At 33.1% G+C, this 18,444-nt stretch overlaps 2 protein-coding genes across 4 annotated transcripts in view; one reads left to right on the top strand and one right to left on the bottom strand.

Moving 5' to 3' along the window:
* Positions 1-4,576: 4,576 nt before the first annotated feature.
* LOC111372818 (auxin response factor 18-like) lies at positions 4,577-8,601 on the top strand. 3 transcript variants are annotated; one of them, XM_022995226.1, is made up of 5 exons: positions 4,577-4,594; positions 5,184-6,279; positions 7,050-7,939; positions 8,068-8,133; positions 8,303-8,560. In XM_022995226.1, the coding sequence occupies exons 2-5, from the start codon at positions 5,209-5,211 to the stop codon at positions 8,382-8,384; spliced, it is 2,109 nt and encodes a 702-aa protein (XP_022850994.1). In that variant the 5' UTR covers positions 4,577-4,594; positions 5,184-5,208; the 3' UTR covers positions 8,385-8,560. The 3 variants fall into 3 exon arrangements, with proteins under 3 accessions (XP_022850994.1, XP_022850995.1, XP_022850993.1); XM_022995227.1 differs by lacking the exon at positions 4,577-4,594 and adding an exon at positions 4,663-4,927 and having other exon boundaries at positions 8,303-8,601; XM_022995225.1 differs by lacking the exon at positions 4,577-4,594 and adding an exon at positions 4,663-4,917.
* A 5,991-nt stretch (positions 8,602-14,592) lies between these two features.
* Positions 14,593-18,444, bottom strand: part of LOC111372801 — an 18,476-nt gene continuing 14,624 nt past the window's right edge. Inside the window, exons 8-11 of the mRNA XM_022995205.1 lie at positions 17,298-17,474; positions 16,684-16,739; positions 16,206-16,292; positions 14,593-15,745 (exon numbers count right to left, since the gene is read on the bottom strand). Of these exons, the coding sequence (XP_022850973.1) occupies positions 14,896-15,745; positions 16,206-16,292; positions 16,684-16,739; positions 17,298-17,474 (1,170 nt within the window). The 3' untranslated portion in view covers positions 14,593-14,895. The remainder of the gene's footprint in view (positions 15,746-16,205; positions 16,293-16,683; positions 16,740-17,297; positions 17,475-18,444) is intronic.

Here is an 18,444-nt window from a genome sequence, read left to right as displayed (position 1 = left end):
CAATAAAAACCTGGAAAAGTTCTAGAAAGATGAGAGATTTTTCTTGTTTTATAGAGTATAAACATCTTGATATGTCTAAATGAAGAGACAATGATGAATTTGAAGAATTAGCCATGTTTGAGCGCTATAATTTGAAAATACATTTTTCATAAACTTATTTTCAATTACACATTCGTCCAATAAAATCATATATATGTAAACCCGAAATTTTCTACTTTTTAACAACACAATATTCAAAATATCACTATTACAAAATTTATTATTTGTTAAAAATGGGGCTCAAATGGAGGCTTAGCAACATATCTTATCACATGAAACAAAAATTTGCCTTGAGGTGCAAACTTTGTCGAGATTTTAGTGGGTGACAAAATACTTTCATAGTTTTCGTGTTCAATGTTGCGTTACTACTATATGTTCCTTGTAGAAATTATCTGCATACCTTGTTTGTTTGACATTATTATGTAGCTTGTCATGTGTAAGCACCAATTGAGAATCATTTTTTTAGATAATCTCTGCAATTATGAGTGTCGTGTCATATTATTAATTGATAATCGATTAGTCATGTTAAGTCGAACGATCATGTCGCGTTGAACACAAGCACTAATATAACCATTAGTTACCAATTAGTCTACAAAGTCTTTAATACAAGTCTCATTCAGCCTCTTAAATGTTGTCATATGAATGGAATGACATTTTTCTTTTGTCAAATGCTAATAAATGATGGCAAATATATCAACTAGTAGTCGATATATACTTAATCCATAAACGTGAGGGGATTATAAAAATAAAAATACTTAATACTTTTGAATCATTGCTCTACAACCATTAGCATGTGTGAGCACACATTTTTTTTTTCCTTTTTTTTTTTTTTTTTTTTTTTTTCTTTTTTTTTTTTTTTTTTTTTAGAATTTCATAGCAATTTCTTATAAATTATTTTTTTTTATCTTCACACATATGTACATATTTCAAAATATTGAATTCAATTGTGTTAGAAATCAATTATTGGCATTGTCGATGATGTGGATATGCCTTTCATGATCTTTTTACGTGAATTAAAGAGAGTCTTGTATCCATATATGTTACTTACCAACATATTTGGTCAACATTAATTTGTTTAAAATCAATTACTAGCATGGTTAATACCTCGGGTTTCAGTAAACCTTTTAGGTGGATCAAGAATAGACCAACATGTGTTATTATCTGCTTTAACATGATTGTACATTCATATTCTCGATATTGTTTTCAATTATTCAATGGTAAGAGTTCTTATCAACCACAGATAGCAAAAGTTTGAAGGACAATAAATTAAAGACAATACCCAAAGCTGGCTATTTCATAAACCCCCACCCCTACTCTACCCTACCCTACCCTACCCCACTCTATATCTATATACACACACACACACCTATAATATGTTATTCTTTAGGGCTTTAAAGAGTATTAATAAATGGTTTGCTTTGATAGTGTGTCTCTTTCGATGTCCATTTGCGTATGGAATTTTACCATAATTTTTGTAGAATGTAAGGTGAAATGATTCTTTCTCAACATTAATTGACTTTAGTGGTCTATTGGTTAACACTCGTGATATGTTTGTCGTGTATGAATGGGAAATAAAGACATTCACAAACATCTGATAAAAGCCATAAATTATCTTTGGCTCATAATATTAATAATGAGGATTTTTCTTGGCCGGGTTTCGGATCATTTTACGCTCAAAATAGGATTATAATTTGACACTAATCTTATGATTCTAAGAAACATGGTCGTTGTTTCCACGACTAAGGTAAATGGTTTTAAGATTAGTACATTCCTCTCCTCCACTTCCCTTCCCCCTTCCCTCCCCGGAGAAATAAACAAGATCGTTCCACCAAACAATTTTAGATTGGCCACTTTTATATATATATACACACTAAAAAATCTAATACATTTAGAACATTTGCAACCATAACCGATCATATTGAGGTTAGTCTGCTTAAATTCTTATCATAATTAATATGTTCTCTTGATATTCGAATCTCATGATTTTCTCTTGACACTCGATAAAAATTGGGTCATGGTAGGTCTAAGGACGAAAAATATCATGTCAGCCCAAAATGGGATTGTGCTCGAGTGGTGAAGTTAATAGTTGTATACAAATCATGAAATGCTAGTGATTTTTGCTATGTTGCCTAAGATTTGTTAGGTGCCTTGTAAGGGTTTATCTAACAAGATGATGGTTGAACCATCATAATGTGAGGTAAAATTTTAAGATCTTGTAAATTTGGTTGCCGTAGGAATTGCTCAAATATGGGATTCAAGCAATATAGGTGGAGATATTTGTTCACATAAATCCCAAAACAATAGAGATAGACTCTAGATGCATTTATTTGTTAGGCAATTAGATTTTATTTATGCAAATAATAATAATAATAAATTAATTAATTAAAAACTCTTTGTTTGTCTTTCATTATATTTTCTTCTAATCTAAAAAGTTAAATTCAAACTTTAATTTTAATCACACATTTCATAGAGTCCAAAAATTTCAGAAACCTCTCCTCTTAAATGTAAAATTTCCATTCTCCCCTTCTCTCTGTATTTTCTATATCATCATATTTGTTTTCTTAGTTGTCTTTTTTCCTTGATTTTATTTTAGACAAAAATAAGTGATTTGATTTTAAAAATATATATATATATTTTTGCATCTTAAACATAATTTTGTGAATTTTGATTTTCTCAATAAAAAAAAATGGACAGATTAAAATTGATATGAAATATTTACTACAAAAACGAACTAAAAAGAAGCTATAAACTTTTGATGCCAATTTCTGCATATTTGAGACTCCTTAAAAAAATAAAAAATAAAAAATAAAATAAAATAAAATTGTTTATGCATTTTGATAGAAAAAATGTGGCTCATACAAGGGCTCAACGTTACCATAACATAGCATAAATGTCATAATATAGGTGTTAGATGGATCGAGTCAAGTGGCTCAGCTCACTATGCAAGTTGAATCGCACGGGTGTTAAATTTCATCAATTACAAGTTGGCAAGCAACTCGTGCAAATATTTTTCTGCTCGACTAATTAGTGGAGCGAGTCACTCGCCACTTCACACCCTTATGTAACAAGTATAAAATTAAAAATTAAAAAACATGCTATTGAATCTGGCAAAATAAAATATTTAATACTTTATTAATTAGCTTTTATTAAATTATTCTACATATTTGTTTATGTTGACTTCTTATTCATTTATCAATCATATTTGTAAAAGAAATCACTTTTATATTTTAAAATTATATAACAATATTTTTTTAATTAACGCGATCTTATCTAAATCAAAAGTATTAAAAAGTATATGTTAATAAAATAATAAGAAAGAAAAAAATAATAATTTCAAAATAGTACGGAGGATTAAAATGAAAAATAAATATTCACATTGAAAATCTGTCATCAAAAGTAAACATCATGACAGGTTTATGAAATATTTGAAAATAGTGGGAAGGTATTTGTAATTATCATAAATTTAATGAGAAGTTTATGTGCTCCTCCCGTTTGGTTGGTGGAGATTAAAATTAAATTTTTAATAAATTTTTATGAAATTTGATGAAATATATAGCTAAAAAATTTGAATTCATAAAATTTATAATTAAAATTAATTAATGATTTTAATTTTTACCAAACAGAGATGTAAGTTTATAAGAGAAGGGTTGAGATAAGGTGAACGTTGAGGAAAAGTCTTTTCCACTAAAACTAAACATTTTTTACAGAGACTGCTACAGCCAGTAAAAGGACTGAGTCCATAAATCTTCTGTCGTCAATTGCCCACCACCAACTCACTGAACAAACATCTCCTCCTTTTATCTTTATTTACATGTTTTTAATAGTTAATTATTAATATTTCTCACTCTACTTCGCAGTATTTTAATTTATTAGTAGAATAATTCGTTTCACATCACTCTATTAGAATAAAATTATTTTTATTTTTCTTTTATTTTAATCATAATTAATATTATCTATGATTAATCTAATTTGAAGATGAAAGTATTTCAAAATTTGTATACACAAATATTTTAAGCCTTTGTTTTGCTTTATTTTTTTTATTACAATTAAACATTATTTCAAAACACATTTTGTAGGATTTACGATGTTATCTAATTATCTGTGATTTATTTTTGCCAACTTATAATTTTAACAAAAGAAAAAAAAAATGAAATCCAAACAAAGGCTAATTTAGAGTCGTAAAAAGTTGTATCGAAGTTCCACATCCATATAAGTGAAAAACACGGGAGTAGAAAAAAGTGTAACTACTAAAATTCATGTTTGGTTCTCATTTTTAGAAGCTTATTTTTTTTCTTACTTATTTTTAATCACACATTTTATGGAATCTACAACTTCTATTAACTATTTGATCATACATTTTGTTGATTTTTATCAAAATTTACTTTTAAAAAAAAAGGATTTTTAGTTAAAGCAAAACATGTGCAAAATTTTAATAATTAAAGGGCAATTTGTTACTTAAATAATTAATTAATCATTTCTATTAGTTAATTACTCACATTGTCCATTTGGATCAGATCTGAATAAACATACGAGTAGCAGACAAACCAGGAATCAGGTGAGAGAATTGGAGCCTTCTGGACGTTGTCGTTTTATACTCGTACAAACGAGAGAGAGAGAGAGAGAGAGAGAGAGAGAGAGAGAGAGAGTTTATTAAGAATTGACTGATAGTGTGCGAGAGTATTTTCCGTCGACTATTTTGTTAACTGTACCGACGATTTTTACGGAGATGTTTTGTGTTAATTTTAGCAGTAAAATTTGAGATTTATACTCTGGTTTTCTTTTCATTTCAAGTATTGTTGTTGAATCTTGCATTTTCATCGCCGATTTCCTCTGCTCACATGCACCACAAACTTAGCCAAATACATTCGCGCGGTTGAGGTATAAAAAGGTTCATATTCTGAAACTTTTTTAATGTAAATTCGGTTATAGACCTTTATTTTTACTGCTGTTGTGTTTTAAATATGAGTGCCAATTAGTTTACTGTGTTTTGATATTGTGTTCTTTGTCTTATCTTCTCAAATCATGCCTATTTTTCTTTATTTCCTTTTGATGAATTTTTTGCTTTCATAATTATTCATGGTTAATCGTATTTACTGAAGAAGCAAGATAAAGTGAAGCTGAGATCTTTTGTTTTGCTCTTAAAGAAGACAGGAAAAGAAGAAGAAAAGGATGAAGGAGGCAGTGGAAAAGACTTTGGACTCGGAGTTGTGGCACGCCTGTGCTGGGGGCATGGTCCAGATGCCTTCAGTGAACTCCAATATCTTCTATTTCCCGCAAGGACACGCTGAGCACGCTCTCATTCATGTGGATTTCACTACCCTGCCGAGAGTCGCACCTATGTTTCTCTGTAGAGTTGCCGCGGTGAAATATTTGGCAGACCCTGAAACAGATGAGGTGTACGCAAAAATTAGGTTGATCCCAATTGAGAACAATAAACACAGTTTCGAAGATGATGGAAGTTTGGGGAGTAATGGATCTGAAGTTAATGAAAAGCCCACTTCTTTCGCAAAGACACTGACCCAATCTGATGCAAACAATGGTGGGGGGTTCTCAGTCCCAAGATACTGTGCGGAGACAATTTTCCCGCGGTTGGATTATATGGCCGATCCTCCTTTGCAGACTGTAATAGCCAAGGATGTTCATGGGGAGACATGGAAGTTTAGACATATATATAGGGGAACGCCGAGAAGGCATTTGTTGACCACTGGTTGGAGTACCTTTGTGAATCAAAAGAAGCTGGTTGCAGGGGATTCAATTGTATTTTTGAGGGCAGAAAATGGGGATCTTTGCATTGGAATTCGAAGAGCCAAGCGCAGTGGTGGCTTTGGTGGGCATGAGGCCCCATCTGGGTGGTACTCTAGCGGTGCTGGAAATTTAGGGGGATTTTCCGCCTTTCTGAAGGAAGATCAAAACAAGCTGATGCATAAAGGGGGTAATAATGAGAATCTAAGTGAAAGGGGAAGAGTAAAGCCTGAATCGGTTGTCAATGCCACACTCCTTGCTGCCAGTGGTCAACCATTTGAGGTAGTTTATTACCCACGTACAAGCACACCAGAGTTTTGTGTGAAGGCGGCATCTGTGAGTGCTTCTATGAGGATCCGATGGTGCCCTGGAATGAGGTTCAAGATGGCTTTTGAAACTGAGGATTCCTCTCGTATTAGCTGGTTTATGGGAACTATAGCTTCTGTTCAGGTTGCTGACCCCATTTGCTGGCCTAATTCACTGTGGCGTCTTCTCCAGGTAATTCAGTTCCATTTAGTAAATATCATTATATCCTTCTGAGATTTAACTTTATTTTCTGAAGTTCTGTTTCTATTTTTGCGTTCACATCTCGCCTAAATTTCTCGACTCCTTTAATTTAACTTGCTTTGTCTAACATTTTTTATGCACCTGGTTGTAAATGGATGCAAGGATGATAGTGGTGAGTGATATTATGCCAATTCTTTTCTTAAAGCTACAACTCTATGACCCTTAAGTTTGTAAGCTTGCTGGGCTATACTCAGTTCTCTTCAGTCTTCGCCATCATTTTCCTCTCAGGTCTCCAAACCACTTCATCTAAGCCTATTAGAGAAGCATTGTCAAATCTACTGGATTCACCGATTCCTTTGTTAGCTTGAATCCCACCTACCTAAGACTCAAAATCGTGTTCTAGAGTTTATAAATATTCCCTTTACATTCTTTTTTGCCTCTTGAGTATATTAATTACATTTTCTGTTAAGGCTCTGTCTGGCAGAGAATTTTTTAGAATTCCCTGATAAATTGTTGTGTTGCCGTATTGTTTGTGGAGAGAGATAAATGACTGGTGCAGCATTATTCACGTCCGTTTTGTGCTAATAAAATTTTAGCTTGGATGCTGCATCAAATGATTATTCTTTCAAGTTGTATTTTCAGTAGTTCTTTCCAATACTTTTGCATCACAGCTGCTCAAAAGTTCTGAATTCATACAATTTTGGAGTTTGCTATTTCTTTCTGTTCGTTTTTAAACTTTCCTCATGGCCACTTCATTGCAGGTGAAGTGGGATGAACCGGATTTGCTGCAAAATGTGAAGTGTGTTAGCCCATGGCTAGTTGAATTGGTCTCAAATATGCCTGTTATTCACCTGTCACCATTTTCGCCACCAAGAAAAAAATTGTGTTTACCGCATCATTCAGATTTTCCAATTGACGGCCACTTTCCTATGCCGTCATTTTCGGGCAAACCCATTGGACCAAGCAGTCCCTTTAGTTGTCTATCCGACACCATCTCTGCAGGCATACAGGGAGCCAGGCATGTTCAAATCGGAGTACCATTAACGGATCTCCGCCTTAGCAACAAACTGCAGTTGGGATTGTTACCACCCAATGTCTTGCATCTTGATCCCCATGCTAAAACTTCAGATGATATTGGTGGAAGCCGTATGGATGGTAATGAAAATATATCTTGCTTGTTAAGCATGGGGAGTTCTAGTAAGAAGTCGGAGAAAATGGACCATATAATAACTCCTCGTTTTGTACTCTTTGGTCAGCCGATACTCACTGAGCAGCAGATGTCTCTTGTCTGCTCCAGTGATGCAGTTTATAAAGTGTCATCAGTAAGGGGTTCCTCAGGTGGGACACCATTCAAGAGTGAAAACTCTGTTTCTGACCAGCCGGGTACTCCAAAAAGTTTGTCTAATGCGCAATTCTTGTGGAAGCCAGGCTGTCATGCAGCTGAACTTGGACTGGATACTGGTCACTGCAAAGTATTCTTGGAGTCTGAGGATGTGGGACGGACTCTTGATCTATCAGTTCTTGGATCATATGAAGAGCTCTACAAAAGGTTAGAACACATGTTTGGGATTGAAAAAACTGAGATTGTGAATCATGTGTTCTATAGCGATGCTGCAGGTGGTGTTAGACAAACTGGAGATGAACCGTTCAGGTAAACTACATTTATTTTTATTTATTTTTATTTTTTTTGTAACTTTTGAAAATTTACATTGGAAAAGCATCAACATTTTCTTGATTTGCTTTCTGTAGACTTTGTTTTCATATTTTCTTGTCCTGCAGTGAGTTCATGAAGACAGCGAAACGTTTGACAATTTTTGGGAGACCTGGTAGTCAAAGTGCCGAAAGGTAAGTTCCCGTGCATCACTTTTTCCATGCTAATCTATGTATTTTTGAGATTTTGCATTAAGTAAAGCTCTTCCAATCGATGGTGCAAAAAGTGTCAATTATGCTCGATCCTGTTCCTGATTTTGAGTGAAACTTATTGAATTGAAAATACATTGATTTTGTATTTCAGGAAATTGATTACTGGTGTGCCAACTGCTGAACGTGGACTCGATTCGTGTAACCGAGCAGGACCAATGAGCATATTTGCTTAGTAGCATTTGAGTCGAAGTAGGAAATTATGTATGATTATCTTTAGAAAATTGTGCTGGTTTTCTTTGATAGGAATTTGAAAGAAACTTGACCTAAATATGTATGTCCAATGGATTGATAAGAACTTCAATTTGTGAAGTTTACACCATTATGTCTAGCTAAGGGTGAGCTTGTTGATGCTGCTTGCTTTCTCTGATTATGTGCATTAGCCATTTGTTCTGTCTGTGATGTGATGATAATTATTGGGTTCGACAACATCTACTAGAATCTTAAGTGATATAGCTAGCTATGAGCCCATATTTCCCGCCCCAAACTTATCTTGTTTAGTTGTTTATATCCTCTTGATCAAAATACATTTTTGATACCTCGATCAGAAGGCATACTCTTTTGCTTATCGAGAGAAAACCCTTTATGTTTGATGTAGAAAATCTCGAAATATGAGCAAATGGATAGGCTTTTCTTGAATGAGTTTGAAAACATGTTAGACAATCCCCACAACATAAAGTGGCACAAACCCCATTATTGAATTGTCATGACAACTAAATTGAGGTTTGATTTTTATCAAAGTTTGATATGAAAAAACACAATGAATGATCATCACGTGTGATCCCACTCCACTTGCCGCCTTGGTGCTCGAGACCCTATTGTCATTAATTGCCTCTTTGACTAAATAATTCTTGATTAACACACTAATGGTTAGTTTGATTGGTCAGTGGTTTGAATCGAGAATATTGCATAGCCCCTCTGGGCCTGTAACACCAATTTAGATGGCGTTAGATGATAGATTATAGTAAATGTGGAATTAAATGGATAATTTAATTTAATTTATCATTTAATGTCACATAAATCGTAATTGCAATCCTAGTAGAGCTAAATAGCATTACTAAGAAATATAAATTATTTTTTTACGATTACACTGCTAAATCATGCCTAGTGTTACCGTTTATAAGCTACAAATCTCTAATTTTCTAGGTTACTTTAATTATGATAGAGTGAGAATTTGTAAGAATGCTGGTGAAAGCACAATATAGAGAAAAAAAATTAAAAAATAATAATATTAATATTAATTTGATAATATCTGTTGTTGAATGCCTTTGAGATATGCTTGTTTGTGTTTTATTATAAATCCTTGTAATTTAAAGATCGGAGAAAATTTCTAGTTTTAATTATACTATTTGAAAGATCCACAACTATTATTCATTTATTCATCATTTATTTCTATATCATTATAATTTTAACAACTTATAATGAAATCCAAACATGCATGGAAAAATAATACAATTAGCTTGGGAAGGTAAGTTAATCACACAAGTTAGGCTCGAAATAATCATAGTGAGGTAAGAACAAAGGTTAATAGTATGAAATTATTAGGTACTACAGCATCTCAATTCATGCATTACTATTGTATATGGCACGTAAGTTTAAAAAAAAATTAAAAAAATGAATCGATTTATGCGGCGTTAATGTTTAATAAATAAATAGTCCAAATTCATTATGTGGATTGCTATCCAAGTGCTCTTTATTTTTAATAAATAAAAATTCAAATCTAAAATTATTCCAATTGCATTATATGGATTGCTATCTAAGTGCTTTTTATTTTCTTAAAAAATAAAATCACGTCTAAATTTCAAAATGAAATATTAATTTTGATGAGTTTCTCCGTCTAACAAAGGAGTCAAGATTAACTCTTGCATTTTGCTTTCCTTCCAATTAATTCTTGACACGTCATTAATAATTAGCATGTTATTTCAAGTTTACCATCATTAACTTCACCATTAACCAACTAAATTGATGATGTGTCAAGAATTAAATTGGACAACACGTCTCAACTACTAACAAGCCATTTTGAAGGAGTCCGTGTCAACTTGCATTGAGATGTTATAAATGCATAGTATAGTTGTTGTAATAATATAAGAACCCTCAACTATGCTATCAAAGTGATTCACTCCACGTAAAAAATTTGAAATAATCAGGAATATCTTGTTTACAAAATCTTGAAAAGTTGTTCGAGAATTGAGATCAAAGTCAATAATTGATTTTAAACACAAATTACGTATGACCCACAATTACTAATCGCTTTTTACCGCTCATTTTATGTAAAATCACCACTCATTTTTATCAAAATCAACTGACTCTAAGAAATAAGCACTACTACTTTGTCTATTATCATTTGACATGCAACAACTTAATCCTAGCATGACATCATTTGTGAAATTTGAATCTAATCGGAGTCTTATAATGGGAGACAATCATATCAATATATGCAATCATTTCACAAATCCCACAATTAATCTTAATTTTTATAATGTCCATTTACAATCCTAAGGTCTAAAAGGTCAAACAAATATTTGTTGGGGATTGAAAAATATAGGAAAACAAGGCAAGGGGCAAGAGGCAAAACCATAAAATTCAATTCTCATTTATTCCGATATTTTCTCTTTGTCTTCATCTCCATATCCACTTATTATCGACTCCATATGTAGAGACACCAATGTCGAATTTGCTGCCAAAAATAAAAAATAAATAAATTGCTTTAAACATAGTTTGCTTAAATAATGGACAAACTTTTAACACAAAATTCATTGTTATACTCGAAACAAAGTAAAATAAGTAAATATGCTAACTTCATAGTGTGTGTGTGTGTTTTTTTTTTTAATTGATAAATATATTAAAATATTTGACACACTTGAAATATATAATTTCATGGAATTTATTAAATTAGAACAAATTTTAGAAGCACTGAAATTAATAAATGCGGTTTGACCAAACTGTAAGATCCGAGACTGGAAAACAATTTAAGATTACAATATCCCTGAAATTAGGGATTGGAATAGCTGCATTTTTTTTATTTTTGGCTTTTAATTTAATAGGTTTCACTTCGTGCTCTGTTCTCTAAAACTATTTAATAGCCCAAAAGAAAAAGAATACAAAAATTTAAATGCACTAATTAAAGTTAGGAAAAAATAAAAATGAGCTCTTCAACCTTCAACGACACTGATGGATTTATATGGGTTCATGTGAGGTCACTTGACCCTACAAAAAATTGTTAATTTTTGTTTGTGTTTTTTATGATTGGAATTTTCATTTGAAATAGATTAGTATGCATTTATTTGTTGAGTTTTATGTCAAACAAATATGAAAAAGTATTTTAAACGAAAATCTCTCTTTTTCGAGTAAAGATCAAAATATCGGTGAAACGAGTGTTTGCGAGAAAAAGATGTAGTAAAAAATTTTAACTTAATTTTTGATCCTACAACGAATAATGTCCAGACCCAACATTTTTTTACAAGATGTGGTAATGAGATCTAATTTCGAAAGTGAGACTTTAAATCTTGAACATGTTTAAATTTATGTATCTGAATCTCTACATGACCGAAATTATTAATGTTGTGTCTAAAATCACGTGTCTAGGGGCGACAATCAAGCTGAGCGGTTCGACCGCTCGACTCGTAAAAAGACGGCTCATGGACAGCTCAGGCTTGCGAGCATGAGCCGAGCAAGTACGTCCTCATACATCTTTGATGCGAAAATAATCTATCTTCTTTTTTTTCTTTTTGTGTTTTATGTGTAAAAGAGACGAGCCTGAGCATGAGCCGAGCGGGTATGTCCTCATACATCTTTGATGCGAAAGTAATCTATCTTTTTTTTTCTTTTTGTGTTTTATGGGTAAAAGAGACGAGCCCGAGCATGAGCCGAGCGGGTATGTCCTCATACATCTTTGATGTGAAAATAATTGTAGGTATTTTCAATTCCAGAAGTAAACAAAATAATAAAAGAAATTGCAAAAACACCGAAGATTTTTCGCCCTTAAGTCCAGATGTTCACCCACAAAGGACTAATCATCACGTTGAGCATCCACTTTAAGTGGTTATCGCTCAAATCCACTAGAACTAACAAAAATATCAAGTGTTCAAGGATTACAACACAATATATCTGAAAAAATCTAGCCCTTAGACTCTAAAAAACACGAATTCTCCGCAAATTACACCAAAGTAACCAGCACCAAACACTCAATCAGTGAGTAGAATCATCATAAGAATACTGTAATCTATACTAGATCTCACCAAGAACACCTAGAAATCGAGAGATTACAGATGAAAATCAAGAATTTTCAGAGAAGGAACATATAGAGAACAAGACACACGAAAACCCTAGAAGTCTCTCGAATCGAATGGTAAGTAAAAAGTCGAGGGCTAAGTAAATGAAAAATCACTTTCATCTAACAGTTCAACCGACTCCACCTGACATCACCTGATCCATCCAGTTAAAATAAACTAAAGTCGCATTTGGAGGAAAACACGAGTCTGCACAAGTGGGGGCAAATCAGGTCACATTCAGTTAAAAGGGCCACTCTATTTGGGCTGCATCATTGGGCTCCAAAAAAAACTTAAATATCGAGTATAATATCCAACAATAATCTATCTTCTTTTTTTTCTTTTTGTGTTTTATGTGTATCATTTTACTTTTTTAGAGTGTGTATGATTGGCATGAAAAATATCACCTAAAAAAGAAAATATTTTTCATTTTTTGTGGAAAATAAAAATCACATCTACCCAAGGAAAATGTTTTCCTTAAAAACAAGGAAAATTAGGCATATTTTCAAAAGTTGAAAAATATTTTCCACGGAAAAATATAGCAATCAAACACTCTAAATAGAAATTTGAGTGAAAAATTAATATTTTTCATGAAAAATAAATATAATCAAACTCACCATTAGGGAAAAAGTCCTACGAACTTTAAAACGGAAAAGAAAAAATTTAAAATTTAAAATATTTTTGGTTGGCTTGTCTTTTAGCCTTAGCCTGGTAATAAAGTCAAAGCAACCAGTCAAAAGTAAAAAGTAAAAACGACATAAATTTGGTGACGTGGCAGTGAGTACTGTGGACCCATTTAATGGCCTCTCTTCTCTTGTGTCGTTTTCAAATTAAAAAGACGTCAGAGAAATGTACGGTCAGGATTTAGTTGTCAGATTATTTGAATGACTGAGATTCTGCTCTTGTCCGGATCGGATATTAATTTTTTAATTTGGTACACCCGACCCGAGTCAAAAGTTTCTCTCTTTGGAAGGAATTTATCTTGTCGCGAGAAATTACGCTTTTAAGGCCCTATTCTCTTTACTGTTTTCGGGCCGTTTTCTGTTTTCGATTTTTCAAAACGGTGAAAACGTGTTCTCTTTCCCGTTTTTGAAAACGAATTTTCGAAAACGAAAAAAAATTTGTGAAGAAAACACAAAACGACTTTTTTTTTTTTTTTTTTTTTTAGGGGGGGGTGGGGGGTTTTTCAAAATTTAAAAAAAAAATTAAAATTAATTTTTTTTTTTTTAGGTGGTGTTGTGGTGATTCTCAAAATTAAAAAAAAAAAAAAAATCATTTTTTTTTGTTTTGAGAAACTAACAAAAAGAACGCATTTTCAATAATTTCAAAACAAACACTCAAAACACAAAATTCAAAATGAATTCAAAACTCAAAACACAAAACTGAAACACAAAGAGAACACCCCCTAAGTTTCTGAATTACTCTCTGAAAAGGGTACATTCAGATATCAGAGGTGATGGGCAGTTGCAGGTTAATGAGTAGGGAGCCTCTAATGAGGTAGAGAATTCTTATCTTGAATATGCAGAATCTGCCCCAAATTTTTATTACAATTTAAATTTAATTAAAATTAAATAAATAACTAAATGATACGATAAATGAGAAATTTTGAATCTTCATCCCAGATGCCAAAATTGTCCGATGATATGGGATAGTAATGTTCGTCCCGTGCCATGTCTCTGCAATCCCTAGTTGTGGACTGGACGAAGTATTTATCAATCGGGCAAGTATTGAACTAGACAATTTTATTTTAGGGAACTTTGGTTTACGCCGCTAAACAGTGTAATATGAACAATATAGTCGTATTTGGTGGAAATTCAAATTCAATCCAAATCAAAGTCAACAACATTTCAATTACACATTTCATCAACTTCTACAAAAATATACTAAAAACGTTATTGTCCAATGCATTAAATTACTTCATAACTCTTTCGAATGAATCAAAAGACCTATATTGCCACCTAGACCAGTGAATATCTTCAGTAGCGATGAATAACATTACCAATCGAAAATGCCTTGCCAAGGATCATGGCTGATGATAGCAATTGTCTAATAACAACCCACCATTAATGAGTAAAAATTGTGCATGTAGCTTTCACACAGACCATAATGCTCTACAGGAGGGGGTACGTGTCTGAAATTCCTTTAAAAATTTAAGTTTCATATTACACTGATGAATCATGCTTTAGCAATGTAGCAGACGGACAAAATTTTTGAACCAAAAAATAGAAAGTGTGCACAAAATCTTAAAAGTGTGTCACGACCCTAAAACGAGTGTAGTCATAAATAATCATCATGAACCCTACATCATGATCCCAACTGAACAATAATACACTGTACATATCCCCATCGCATTACCCCTGAAAACTAAGAATGAGGAAAATGTGATATCCTCAGATTTTTTGGTTCCCAAGTTCAAAGGCTAAAAATTACTGACACCGTACTCCAACACTGCAACTTCTTGATCTATTCTCCAATAGTTAGCATCGTTGAATTCCTTCATCCCTGCTTCATCATCTTGTGTATCCCCCTTTTCTGGGGTCTTCGGAGAGAGATTCGTCTTCAATGGCCCAGCTTCGCCAACACCACCTTCCTTGAGAGCTTGCTCCATTGCCTGTTCTGTCCCCTCTGGTTCTACACCCACAAATTCAACATCCTCTTCAAACAGGGAGGGGAAAGCGATGCATTTTTGACTTGTATCACATTTAGTTGAATCATCACTTGAATCTGTAGAATGGGAGGTGCCGTTTGGTAGAGAGCCTCCAATTGAAGTGGAACTGATTTGGGCAGTGCTCGTATCCGTTAAAGTAGCAGGACTGTCACTTGTATCGTTTTGGTCAACAAATGGGTTCGCACTCGACCCACCACCAACCTGAAAATCTGATCTCTCCCCCCATGCGACCCACTCAGGTATGGGCCTTTCTCCAAACAGATCATCATTGTCTGACGTCTCAAAACGGAAGTAACCGTCTCCAGAGGTACCGGCCATATTATTCTTGGGAACTGAATCTCCCCCATTGACGGGGCTGTTTCCGTAGAAGTTATCGAAAGGGTTAGTCTTAGAGCCAGACGAGCCATTGGCAAAAGTGTTGCTATCAACCAATTCCTCGTCCTCTCCAACCACTACCCCATCGTCACTACTGCTGCTACCACCATTTGATGTTCCATTCCGATTGATATCATCCATAATATCACGAAGCGAAGTTCTCCCAGGTGCATCGCCAATTTTGTCACCTTGGAAGGTAAACCAGTTGGAGTTTGTAAACAAACTTCTGCAAGAAAGAACTAGACAATTTCAAACAATGACAAAATAGGGTTGCTTGATAAAGAACTGGACAATTTCATACGACGACAAATAGGCTTGCTTGATAGCCAGCTTCTAACTTCCTGCACATCACAGAAGCCCACATAATAATATTGCATAATACAGGCAGATAGTAAACGGATTCATTCTTGCAAAAACTCCCATTTCCTGTCTTTCAAAGTCTTTTGTACTTTCCTTTCCCATTCTATACAATTCGTATGACAATCTATTTGTGAGGCTTGTTACAGTTACTTGCAGCAAGAGCAAACACCACTTATCCTGTGAACCTAAGTAAATAAATCTACAATTGCAGTGCAAATCATTTTACAGCATATAATCAAAAAGATAGAATATCTATCCTATTTGAGCATAAGTCTGCCCCTATTGACACAACTTTAAATTTCTGTAAAAATCGCAATGAAACTCACCTTCCCTGGTCATCGCCCAACCTTAGGGATGAAATCACTACTTCTGCAGATTCATCATCAAAGTAAACATCCTGCATTTTCATCAATCAATGTCCAAAATTCAGCACTATGGAATTCACAAGGGGAAAGAGATTGCAAACATTTGCTTCCGAAGTGTCCACTCCACACAATATTATTTTAAGTACCAGCAATGCCTGCGTCTCTGGCATTCCATACATGATTTATAACTATAAACAATATTATATATTTACAGAAGTGTGTTAGAGTTGACATATGTGGGAGTACTATAATATAATACAATGACAAAAACACCTACAAAAGTAACATTATAAGACCTTAAAAATCAAAAGTGAGACAAACAAAATATAAATCTGTTAACATGCATAATCAATGCTGGCAAGTACGAGCAAGAATGATGGATATACGATTTGCTACGGTTTCTTCACTTTATACACCAGTAATTCGTATTTAAAAAAACCGGACTGGGCAGTCCAACCAGAAAACCGATGACCCGGCCGCCCAACCATTCCGGTCCTGCACAATTGACAGGATTGCAATCGAACTGGTCAAGAACCAGTACGAAGCCCATGGTGGAGATTGNCATTATTTTCCTAAAGCAAAAAAACAACATTGCATGAGCACGGAAAAAAATAAATCCAAGTCACATAACTTATTGTGAGACTCAATATTTGCATAGACACGAGTTTTTTTTTGCTTTAGACAGCCTTTAATACATTTTAAAGATTCAAGTTTCAAGAAAAAGTTCAGGAGCAATAATCAACGGGTGCTTTTATTGTAGTCTGCAGCTTGGCGAGAAATCTTGAAAACAGATCATGATTCTGATCACATGATGATATGCATATCAAGCATAGAGCAGAATAATGGCAACAAGCTGATAGAAAGACAACTTTACTGAAAACTTTATCCAGACAATTACAAGAACTGAAAAAATGAATCCACTCTACCTCTTGATCAACTAGAACATATTTGACATCCCATATGAACAAGTACTGGCTCAGTTACAATTGTTCCCTTCAAATTGGGAATGTAGACTGCTTTTAAGTAAAACATAAAGGAACGTGGCATAAATTAAACAAGTGTCAGCATATCACAGACCTGAAGATATGGCTGAATGCGTTTGTCATTGTTTCCCAACTGAACAAGTTTATTTGATATTCGAGTCATATGTCCAAAGTACCCTGCTCGGGGTGCCTGTCTTCCTGTAACGGGTAAAGTTGGCTGCATGTATTGAAAAGTACCATCAGATTTTCACTTCAAGTCACACATAATTGTAAAAGAAAAATGATGAAAAAACGGAAGTAAAATTTGAAAAGTAAACAGGACAGATCTATTTTCACCAAAAACAGAATGCCAGGATCCCACCAAGGTCTCTTCATGTCATTTTGTGGAGGTTTCTTTCTTCTTTTTTTCTCTTCTTCTCCTTTTTTTTTTTTCGGGTGGGGGGGAGCAAATTGCATAAACCTAGGTTCACGATAATTAAAGAGACCCCATCACTTTTCAAAAATTTCGAAAACCTCCCTTGAGGATTACTTTTTTTTTTTTTTTTAACAGATTCATCGTGTCAGCTAAAAGTAAATATACATTTTTATTTTACCTGCTATTCTATTTTAAAATCACTATATTATTATTTTAAAGTATGTATTTTCCTTTGCTTATTTCTTATATAGTTTTTCATAATTTTGATTCAATTAAACCACTTTAATTAAAAAATATCAATACAAATCTTATTATAACAATTCTAAAATTATCAGATAAGATTTTTTTTCGAAATACGACTGTCCATTGACAAATAATTAAAATCAACATAAATAAATATTTTAGAATAACTTAATAAAGTTAGCAGAAAATTTTAATACCATTATAAATATTTTTACAAAATCAATGAAATTATTAAATATGAATCTTTCAAATACGGTTGACAAATATATAAAAAAATCAACATAAAAATAGAACAAAGCTATTTGAAAATTCAGTAAATGTTTGCATTGCTTGATTTAGTAGTATTTTCTCTGATTTTTGTATTTTTTACTCTCTTTATATTTATACTATAATAAGCTTAGAAATTAAAATAATCTTTATCATAATATTAAAAATGCAAAAAAGTTGGCATCAAAAGTTCATTCTTAGATTTTTTGGTTCATCTTTTTATTAATTAAATCAATTTTAGATTGTCTATTAAATGAGAAATCAATATTCACAAAAAATATTATTAAGATTA

The sequence above is a fragment of the Olea europaea genome, unplaced genomic scaffold (genome assembly GCF_002742605.1).
Source record: "Olea europaea var. sylvestris unplaced genomic scaffold, O_europaea_v1 scaffold1031, whole genome shotgun sequence".
NCBI lineage: Eukaryota > Viridiplantae > Streptophyta > Magnoliopsida > Lamiales > Oleaceae > Olea > Olea europaea.
Note: the sequence above shows the minus strand (reverse complement) of the source record. Positions and strands in the feature narration are given on the sequence as shown.